This window comes from Tursiops truncatus, chromosome 1 (genome assembly GCF_011762595.2).
Source record: "Tursiops truncatus isolate mTurTru1 chromosome 1, mTurTru1.mat.Y, whole genome shotgun sequence".
NCBI classification, from domain to species: Eukaryota; Metazoa; Chordata; class Mammalia; order Artiodactyla; family Delphinidae; genus Tursiops; species Tursiops truncatus.
This window is the reverse complement of record NC_047034.1, coordinates 88,393,954-88,404,717: the sequence shown is the minus strand read 5'-3', so window position 1 is coordinate 88,404,717 and position 10,764 is coordinate 88,393,954. Positions and strand designations below refer to the sequence as shown.

The window sequence follows — 10,764 nt, the reverse complement described above, 5'->3', positions numbered from 1 at the left end:
TTATTTTATAAGTTCTCGAATGTGTAACATTTGCAGTAAAACCCGGGAATCTATTTTGAGTATAATTTTTTAAATGGGGCATAATGAATGACAAACTAGTTCTAAAGTATTGGGTACTGGGGAGGGGTGGGGGAGTGCACGCTATGTGGTAGTTGGAAATAGTAAGTTTTCTTTTCATTTTATCCCTTACTGGCCTTGCAAGCTCAGTAAAATTCTCCAAAGAGGAAATAATGAGTTTTACACACTTGGAAGAAATGAGAGGTGTACGCAGAAGTTATTGGCAGCAAGTTTAAAAGTGAGTTAAAATTTGGTATATCATATAGTACACTTGAGTGTGCGTGTTGCTTATCACAATTTTTTTAAATTAAAATACACTGGACAGGGACTTCCCTGGTGGTCCAGTGGGTAAGACTCCGTGCTCCCAATGCAGGGGGGCCAGATTGGATCTCTGGTCGGGGAACTAGATCCGCATGCGTGCTGCAACTGAGAGTCAGCATGCTGCAACTAAGAAAGTCCGCAGGCCATAGCTAAAAGATCCCGCATGCCACAACTAAGACCCAGAGCAACCAAAATAAATAAATATTTTTTTAAAAAATACACCTGACATAAAATTTACCATCTTAACCATTTTTAAGTGTACAGATGTGTCATTAAGTACATTCATACTTGTGCAACCATCACCACCATCCATCTCCATGAATCTTTTCATCCTGCAAAACTGAAACTCTGTACACCTTAAACAGTTCATTTCCTCCCCAGCCACCTGCAATCACCAAAGATACTCTATAACTTCGTATCTCTATAACTCTGACTGCTCTAGGGTACCTCATACAAGTGGAATCATACAATATTTGTCTTTTTGTGATTGGCTTATTTCACTTAACATAATATCCTCAAGGATCATCCATGTTGTAACATATATCAAAATTTCCTTCCTTTTTAAAGGCTGAATAATATTCCATTGTATTGTATACCACAGTTTATCCATTTATCTGTTGGACTCCAGTTTCTTGCACATTTTGGCTCTTGTGAGTAATGCTGCTATGAACATCAGTGTACAATATCTTTTTGCGACACTGATTTCAATTCTTTTGAGCATATATACCTAGAAGTGGGATTGCTGGATCAAACGGTAATTCTATTTTTAGCTTTTTGAGGGACCACCATACTGTCTTCCAGAGTGGCTGCACCATTTTTTATTCCCACCAACAATGCACAAGAGTTCCAATTTCTCCACATGCATGCCAACACTTAGTTCTTTTGATAGCGGCCATCCTATTGGGTGTGCAGTGGTTTTCAACTGCATTTCCCTAATGATTAATGATATTAAGTATCTTTTCATGTGCTTATTGGCCATTTGTCTATCTTCTTTGGAGAAATGTCTATTCAAGTCCTTTGCCCATTTTTTAATCAGACTTTTTTTTTGGTGGTTGTTGAGCTGTGGGAGTTCTTTATATATTCTGGATATTAATCCTTTATCAGACATGATTTGCAAGTATTTTCTCTGATTTCATGGGTTGCCCTTTCACTGTTATGTCCTTTGGCTTATCACAATTTTTTAAAAATAATTAAACATTAAAAAAATGAAATTTGGGGAATTCCCAGGCTGTCCAGTGGTTAGGACTTGGCATTTTCACTGCCGTGGCCTGGGTTCAATCCTTGGTCAGGGAACTAAGATCCTGAAAGCTGAGCAGCATGGCCAAAAAAATTAAAAATAAATTTTTTTTTAAAAGTGAAATTTGAATCAGACCTCTGAAGCTTCTGCCAGGGAGAAGTCAGGAACTTCTACACCACCCTCCCATCCCCAGTCTCCTTCCCTGAACCCCCAACAGAGGATTCAGAGACTATAGATACTTCAGTTCTCGTATTTTCTCTTTCACATGAACCTCCAAGAATCTATTCACCTCCATGCAGAAGACAGTGTGGAGGCACAGGAAAAAGGACATATGTAACCAGACAGTTACTGAAATAAGTAAGATAATTTCTAGTGCTTATATCTAATGCACTGCAAAGTACAAACACCCAACATATGGGAGGATCTTAAAGTTTTCTCCTTGATAGTGAGGGAGGTAGAATACATAATTTTATGAACACTTTTTACCATGAAGTTGATCTGGTCTACATCAAGAAATTGCCCTTTTTTTCTAGTTTTAAATTAACACTAATGGCCTGCTATAATATCTAAAATGTGTAAAACTAAGTATGAAAGTAAACTAAAGGAGACTGTGGCCTGATTTTAGCAGAATTCCCTTCTGCATGCCTGAGAGGTAGGAAAATTGTACTGCTGAATATCCACAAGCTAATCATATTTTATTTCTAAAGTACTCAATTCAATGTATTTGTAGTCAAAGTTAGAATTTATATATTTTGCCCAGCTTTTATTAATTAACTTTTACAATATGTTCAGTATATATAGTCCTCTAGATAGTGAATAAAAGAGAAGACACACAAAAGTAAGACAGTTGTGAAGGATTGAAAAGTAAGTTACTATGAGAAATTTAAAAAGAAACTTGTGATTGTGGGGTTCATCCACTGGACCACACTACTGCCAAGTAAACTGGAAAAAACAACACTCTAAACTGAAAACCACAGACACTGAGGAACAGGAATAATTTAAGGTGTCAAGAGGTCTTTATTGAAATAATAGCACAGTTACACTTCTAATACCCTTTCCACTTGTATACAATAGATTAAAAATGCTTGCTACATACAGTGCACAGACAGTTCAATAATTAGAATCAACTCAACTGCATTTGAAATAAATAAAATAGGCTATTTAATAATTTAAAGTAAAATTACTGTACAATATGAAAATAAAGATACATAAATGTTAGGATCTACAATACCATAGAAATAAAATCATTATTCTGCATTACACAAAACAGTGCAAGAAAAGAATCCAAATAAGCTTTTGGAGTGCAAAGTTTAAATTTTCCATTTTAAATTATCATGCAGACTTAGCATTTCAAGCCATGCTATAGTCTATGGCAAATTTTTTAATTTTGAAAAGGAAAAATGCTAGCCGGTAAATTTACTGTACCATCAAGTGTTGCATCACATAACGCTGCTGCTCTGCCTACAGTACAGTTTAGAAGGGAGGTATCTTGTTGCACCCAAAAAAATTGAAATTAACAAGTTTATGAAGCAAACACATTTACCTTTTAAGCCTGAAACAAAATAATGTGACAAAAGAGTAATTCTATCCCTGGGTTTAAGAAAAAAGAAAAGGCCTATACCACATAATGAACTAAGAAGCAGTTTTCCACCCATTTTTAAACTCCATAGTGATCCTTAGTTAAAACAACAATGTAACTCTGGGGAGACATATAAAATTCTGATCTCTAGCTGACAAGTGATACAATATCATGGGATTGTGAGAAAAGCAAAAGTAATTTCTGAATATCTATGTTTAATCTGTGTAGAACTTGGTTGCATTACATGTAATAATATGCTTAAAGTATAGTTCAGTTTCAATGTGTATATAAAACTGTCATTTAGGCGAAGACCAAGGAATGCATTTAATACTAAACTGTAAACACATCGGCCACCTTGACTTAGAGTGCACACTGACAACATAAGAGCTCTTCCGCAGACTTTGGCAACAAGACTACATATAGCAGGTCACAGCAGCACGAGCTCACATGGAAGACTGAAAGCACTGCAGAATAACACCACCCAACAGCTCCTATCACAGGGATACGTGGTAATAAGGGGCCTCCTTGTGCTAAGCCACCTTCCAGGTCAGTCCATGTTCTTCAAATTTGTAATGTTCACAACTCAGTAGTCTTAAGTCTGTGCCCTCACTGCATAGACTGACATTGGCTGTACTCTATCCACTGTATGTCCAGAGGGTTACAGTTCTGTCTGCAGAGGACGACAGGAAGGAAAGATCCTGGGTGTGCCACCTGCACTGAATGACTTTGTCCTTGTGTTCCCCCACCACCATGATAGGAAGCTGTTTAGTGAGGTCTCCTAAATTAAAGAAAAGAGATTTGACTTACAGTACAAAATATGTATAGATTTCATAGACTTCCTATTACTTTAAGACATTACAGTATGTAAAAGCCTAATACATTAATATAGTACATTGAAAAGTTTAAACAGTTTAAATTACTGAAGACCTAATTATGTGAGCAATATTTGGTAACATATACACAGCAACATGACACGGCTGCCACTCTCTCCTTGAAACTCTCTCCCCTTGATATCCCCCTGACTTCAGTGCCACCACACCTCAGCCTTCTTTGATGTTTGTCCTCTTCTTCCCGAGTTAAAGTTTGGTGAATCCCAATAGTCAGCCTTCAAATTTCTTGTTCCCTTTATACCTCATCTCCTGTGAAATTTCACCTAGTACCATACTACCGCAGCCATTTATATACTTAAGATTCATGCGCATTTCATCTCCAACCTTGACTTCTCACCTGAGCTCGACTAGTAGACAAACAACTATTTGACATTTCACTTGACTGCCTTGACAGTCAACTTAAGTATAACTTGTTTGAAACAAACTCTTGATTTTCTTGCCTAAACCTGTTCCTCTCCCTACCTGTCTTCCTCATCTCAATGGTACCATCTGCTTGCTCATGCCAAAAACCTAGGAATCAGCACTGATTCCTTTTTCCCTCACTCCCCAAACTTAACAGAAACAAACTAAAATACATCGGTAATTCAGTCACTTCTTACTACCTCTGCCTTTACAACCCTAGTCCAAGCCACCATCATCTTCCACCTGAATTGGTCCAATTGCCTCCTCGCAGATATTTATACTTTCACACTCTCCCTATAATTCAAAATTATTTTTTAAATTTACAGACCATATCACTCCCTATTTTAAATCTTCCGAAGGATTCCTATTATGCTTTTTTAAATGCCTACAAAACCCTGCCTCTGATTTATTCTCCCGCCTCTCTCTCCCTCGGTTCACGAAGTTCCAGCCATACTGGTTTCTTGCAGTGTCATGAGCAAGCCAAATCCATGCCTGCCTCAGCACCTTGACCATGCTATGGTCTGTTCCTAGGGTCCTGGCACAGCTTGTTCTTCTCACCAGGTCTCTGTGCAAATGGCACCTCCCTGGTGAGACCTGCTCTAGCCTGTCCAGCACAGTCTTCCCCTAGCCACCCTGTCACTCTCTCCTGCCTTGCTAATCGTTTAACAGCACTTGCCAATACCTAAAATTACACTGTTTACTGGTTTGGTTTTTACTGACCTCTAAAATATAAGCTCCATCAGGAAGAAAGTTACCTGTCTCATTCATCTCTCTGTCTGTCCCTAGTTGGTACACAGTAAATATTTGCTTAATGTATGTTTAAAAACAAAACTAGATACTGAAGATATAATTATACAGATTATACACTACGTTATTTTAAAGTAGCAGCAGGAGTATTGATACATAAATGTATATTTTAACACCTACCATCACTGAACTCAAAATGACTCAGTATAAAAAATGTTGATTCTTTTAAATATTTTAAAAACTATTTAACAATAAGACTATTCACTCAATTTAATAATTTGTTACAATTCTTCTCAATACATTTACCAAGTAATTTGCTCAGCAGAAGCTATAAAACTAAAAGTTGAAAATGTTGTATAGTCAATCACACTAGATTAACATAAAAGAAAGATTCCAAATAGAATAGGAAAGACTAAAAAAAGGAAAGAGGTCAATTTCCATCACCTTGTAGGTCTGTCACCTTTATTTTCATATCATAGGATCCTGTTAGCAAGTAGTGAGCTCCAGGAGAGAATCGAACAGAGCGAACATCACTGGAATGAGGGTGGTAACTTTGTACCATTCTTCCTCCTCTTATGTCATATAACATGCAGCTGGAATCTTCTTGTCCTGTGGCTAAGAGACGGCCACTGGGATCTACAGCTACAGATGCCACTGCACTGCCTGTAGAGCAGGAGGAATGGAAGGTTCGATATGCAAAAATCAATATAGCTAAACTACAACAGCTACTTATGTTCACTGAACCATACACTAAAGATTTAATGTAGCTTATCAATACTGTTCAGTTATGGAAAAATCCAAACTGTCAACCAATAAATACTTGTATCCTTTTTTTAGAGGATATATGAAGCAAGATTCTGTGAGAAATGAGAAAGCTCCTTTTTTTTTGTCCTTTGGGAGAACCCCCTGGAGCAGCATTACCTATAGTGCAATAGACGAGCCACTTTTCCTAATGCAGTGTTTTCACTACTGGGTAAGTGTCCAGAAATTCTCCCATACCCAGCTCAGAGTCTAGTTGGGGGAACAAAAGATTAAATAACAAAATATGTTTTAGGACACAGTGTGGGAAATATCTCTAAGCAACACATGATTAACCGCCAACAGGAACTGAACAAAAACTAAGCTCTGAGTCTACAGGTTGGACCCTTGACTCTAGGCCACGGAATAATGCCTCCATGGGGGTGCAAACTGGTTCTCAGAGGACAAAAAAATCCTAAATATTAACAATGGTTTGTAACCCTTCGAAGTTCAGCCCTACCAAACCAAAATCTCATTCCTTAGTATTAATGTATTAATTAGCAATAATGAAAATAAGGTTGAGAGCACTACTCTAGACCAAAGTGGCCTGCGAAAACTTAACAGAAAAAAGGGACATAAGTTAGATCTTGAAGAATAGTAAACAGCATAAATAAGAGAGAATGTGTTTACATGTATTACACATATATGTAATTAGAAATAATCTTTGCTTGAATTTTTGATAGAGAAAAGAAGAGTCTATCAGGAGGAATTACATGAGAAAATGTTTAAAGGAAAGGAATAAAAATGTTTAAGGATAGGTAGCTTAGTTTGACTGCAGTTTCTTGCTTTCACAAGTTAACATAAAAGGTAGCTTGTAGCTGAGACCTAAGAGCAGGTTAGGACCAGACCGTCAAGCATCTTGAAAGCCAAACTGCAGAGTGTGAGCTTGTTCCTATACACAGCCCAACATCACTGCAGGTTTCTAAGCAAGAGGTTTACATGATCCAAGGAGTGCTCTGGGAAGATTAATCTATGTGAAAATGTGTATCAAATTAAAATGGACAGACTATAGAAGGGAAACCACTGGAAGACAAGATAGAACAGTAGAATAATGAGAGAATAAGGGCCTGAATGATGACATGTAGACAGATTTCAGGAAAAAATTGAATAAAGAATCAACAGTCTTGTCAACTAACTGCCTGGATGGGGGCAAAAAAAAGAAGTGAAAAATGAGCCCCAGATTTCAAATCTATGTGCACAAGGAAATAAGAGAACCATTATCAAACACAGAGAAAATGGGAATAAGAGCGGATTTCCAAGGGAATATAATGAGCTTAGCTTTACAAGTGCAAAGTTTATGGTGCCAACAGAATTCTAGGTTCATTTATTCAACAAAGTTATTAGATCACTACTCCCTTGGGCCAGGCACTATGGTAGATGTTAAATCTACTCTGAGAAATAAAACAGATATGACTGCTGCCTTTGTGAAACTTAAAATCTACTGAAGGAGACCAGCAATAAACACACAAATATATAACTTTAAATAGTGATGAGAAGTATAAAGGAGAAAAACAAGTTCGAAGATAGAAAATAATGGTAAGGTCCCAATTAAGGCAAAGAAGACCTTTCTGGCAACGTGCTAGTAAAGCTAAGACCAAACATGAGAGGACCTGACCATGAGCAGACAAGTGGAAGAACATATCTGGTTTGATTCAAAGTATAGAAGATCCATGAAAGTTGAGAGAATAGCTAAAGCATTACAGAAAAACAAAAAAATTAAGAATATAAGACAGGTCTTTTCACTTGGAATAGCACCACAGAACTGCTATTAAAAACTACAAAGGCAGGGCTTCCCTGGTGGGGCAGTGGTTGAGAGTCCGCCTGCCGATGCAGGGGACACGGGTTCGTGCCCCGGTCCGGGAAGATCCCACATGCCGCAGAGCGGCTGGGCCCGTGAGCCATGGCCGCTAAGCCTGCGTGTCCAGAGCTGTGCTCCGCAACGGGAGAGGCCACAACAGTGAGACGCCCGCACACCTCAAAAAAAAAAAAAAAAAAAACTACAAAGACCGAAAAGGGACTCTAAAATAAAGACAATGGCAGAATACTGTCACTTTTAGATACCAGTATTTTAAAAGGTGATATAACACAAAGAGCAGTAGCCTCAGTTTACACGGAGCAATCCATGTTAAATTAAAAAAGCAAGGTACATGTCATATGCTACCATTTGTGTCTGTGTATATGTGTGTTTAAAGGAGAAGGGAGATTATGATATACAAACTTTTTGCTTATATACTTACAGAATATTCCTAGAAGAATAAATAAGAAACTGGTCCCTTAGGGAAAGACACCAAGAAACAGGAGTGGGAAGAAAATGTTTTACACCCTTTTGCTCAATTTTTGTCATGTGTATGCAATTAAAACATGTTTTTTTTAAAAGGTCTGAGTTCTAAAACGACCCTGCTAACAGAATAATTAGCGCATGATACTTAATCTCCTCGGGCCTTGGTTTCCTTAGCTGAATATTATTTTTACAAATAAACTAACAGATGAAAGCATTTTGTAAGAATTTAAGGTAATCAATAAAATGCCAAGTAGTTAGTTTCTATGGTTCCTATTTTTTTTTAACATGTTTTGCAGGGGAGAAGAAGTGAGTGCAATCTATAAAGTTTCTTTCTCATATAAATTTATTTAAATTCCAAAAAAACCTACCAGTTCCATGGAATGTTGTGCCAACAACGCGAACACAGCTTGGTACACGGAGATCCCAGAACCTAACAGTCTTATCTTGGGAACCAGACGCAATCATCCAGCCACTCCAAGTGTAAAGCGCTAAAATATGCCCTAAAAGATCATATAATCAGTTATTACCATGGAACAGTATTTTTCTAAAACACATTCAAAGCTAAGTATTCCTTACTGTTGAGCACATCTAATCTAGTTAATCAAATATACTGTGTGGCAGGGATTTTCCATATATATCAAATATACTGGCAATTTTCAAAAAATTAAATTCAGTAAAAGGCACATCAAAACCATGCTGTATAAACTTAACCTTTTTTGGTGAGTCAAATATTTCAGGACATCATAATTAGTACTGAAAAAAATATTATCATTTGAAATTAGGGCAAATTTTCCAAAGAGGAAGCACAGGATTGTGGGATTAGATCACCAGCTTTGGAAGGGACAGACCTGTTCTGCCATGTTTGGCAGTAAGATAATGAGCAGGTCATTTTGCCTTTTCAAGTTTTGCCTTTTCCATGTGTAAAATGGAGATAGAACTTCTGGCCTTATAAGGTTGTTGTGAGGATTAAATTAAGGAATTATGTGTATAAGTAAAGGAAAATGTTAGCTATCATTACTGTGTTGTTATCCAAAGTTCACAATTTAGATTTTTGAAATAAAAATTTCCTGTCCTAAAGAAATCCCTTTTGATGCAATATACCCCCATTAATGAAAATGCATAGGGGGAAAAAGCATGGGATGAACAAAAAGAAGAGTAGCATCTGAGACTGATATCACATACCGGTATGCCCACTCAGAGCATGGAGGCCCTGTCCTCTTTGACAATCGGTTGTATAAATGTTACAATCCCCTGCTCCAGCACTTATCAAAATAGCTCCACCACTTTCTGGGCCTTCCATAAATGCCAAGTCTCTAATTGTCCCATCATGCATACTAAATTCCAGATCCGGTCCTGAAACAGCAATAAGAATTTTAAAAAAAGACGCTGCTCAACTTACTGTGATAATTTGAGATTGCTAAAATGCCTCCAAACTGACCAAGAGTAGTAGAACAGTAGAATGGTATGGTTTATATTTTCATTTTGGAATTGATATAATAATCAATTTCACTTTACTGAGTAAAAAAAGTCAAGAAATCAAAATACCGACTAGGTTATCATCATCACTAAAACAGAGCTATATGCAGAGTTACCTTCTTGGCTTTTATCCCAAAGAAAATAAAGAAAAAACAGATACTCTCTGGAAAATATTCACTAATACAATTCTGGAAGTTATATAAAAGTTATTTTTCTGATGACAATAATTTTCTGAGGATTAGACACCACCTGGCCACCTTGTAAGAACTGATTAAAAAAGAATAATGCCGGGCTTCCCTGGTGGCGCAGTGGTTGAGAGTCCGCCTACCAATGCAGGGGACACGGGTTCATGCCCCGGTGCGGGAGGATCCCACATGCCACGGAGCGGCTGGGCCCGTGAGCCATGGCCGCTGAGCCAGTGCGTCCAGAGCCTGTGCTCCACAACGAGAGAGGACACATCGGTGAGAGGCCCGCGTACCACAAAAAAGAAAAGAATAATGCCTCATGAACACAAGCAATTAGAATGTAAAAGAATTCTTAATGGTATATTCTTAGATTTTACTAAAAACAGTACAGAGCTATATCAGAGACACACATGGGGAAACATAAAGAACACACTGGCAAGCTACTGCTTGCATACTCGGCCCCTACCTGTTGCATTACAAGTCTCTGCATTGAAGGGCAGCACTTTGACATATTTGTCATTTGATCCTGTCGCTAATAACTGTCCACAAGGACTCCAGGCCACACAGTAAATGGATCCTTTGTGATGCTTATTCCTTTTAAAACGCACCACTGGCTGCTTAGGGATGTCATGTGCACTAGAAAGAAAAATCGCAAAAAGATATTTCAATTTCTTGCTTACTAAGGTTAATGAATGTGAAGTGAATGTGAAGTTCTGCGTTATCGTTGTTCTTGAGGGAGGGAGCAAAAAAAGTATCAGACAATATGTTAACAACAATTTTCAAACTCTTAG

At 37.7% G+C, this 10,764-nt stretch overlaps 1 protein-coding gene across 5 annotated transcripts in view; it reads right to left on the bottom strand.

Annotated features, from left to right (window-relative positions):
- Positions 1-2,612: 2,612 nt before the first annotated feature.
- The window catches only part of WDR47 (WD repeat domain 47), a 58,125-nt gene continuing 49,973 nt past the window's right edge, over positions 2,613-10,764 (bottom strand). For 4 of the 5 annotated variants that reach the window (XM_019919772.3, XM_073810088.1, XM_073810078.1 and 1 more), the window contains 5 exons: positions 10,440-10,609; positions 9,495-9,665; positions 8,681-8,812; positions 5,678-5,896; positions 2,613-3,972 (listed from right to left, as the gene is read on the bottom strand). In XM_019919772.3, coding sequence (XP_019775331.1) covers positions 3,830-3,972; positions 5,678-5,896; positions 8,681-8,812; positions 9,495-9,665; positions 10,440-10,609 — 835 coding nt within the window. In that variant the 3' untranslated portion in view covers positions 2,613-3,829. The remainder of the gene's footprint in view (positions 3,973-5,677; positions 5,897-8,680; positions 8,813-9,494; positions 9,666-10,439; positions 10,610-10,764) is intronic. The other variant, XM_073810085.1, reaches the window with a different exon arrangement.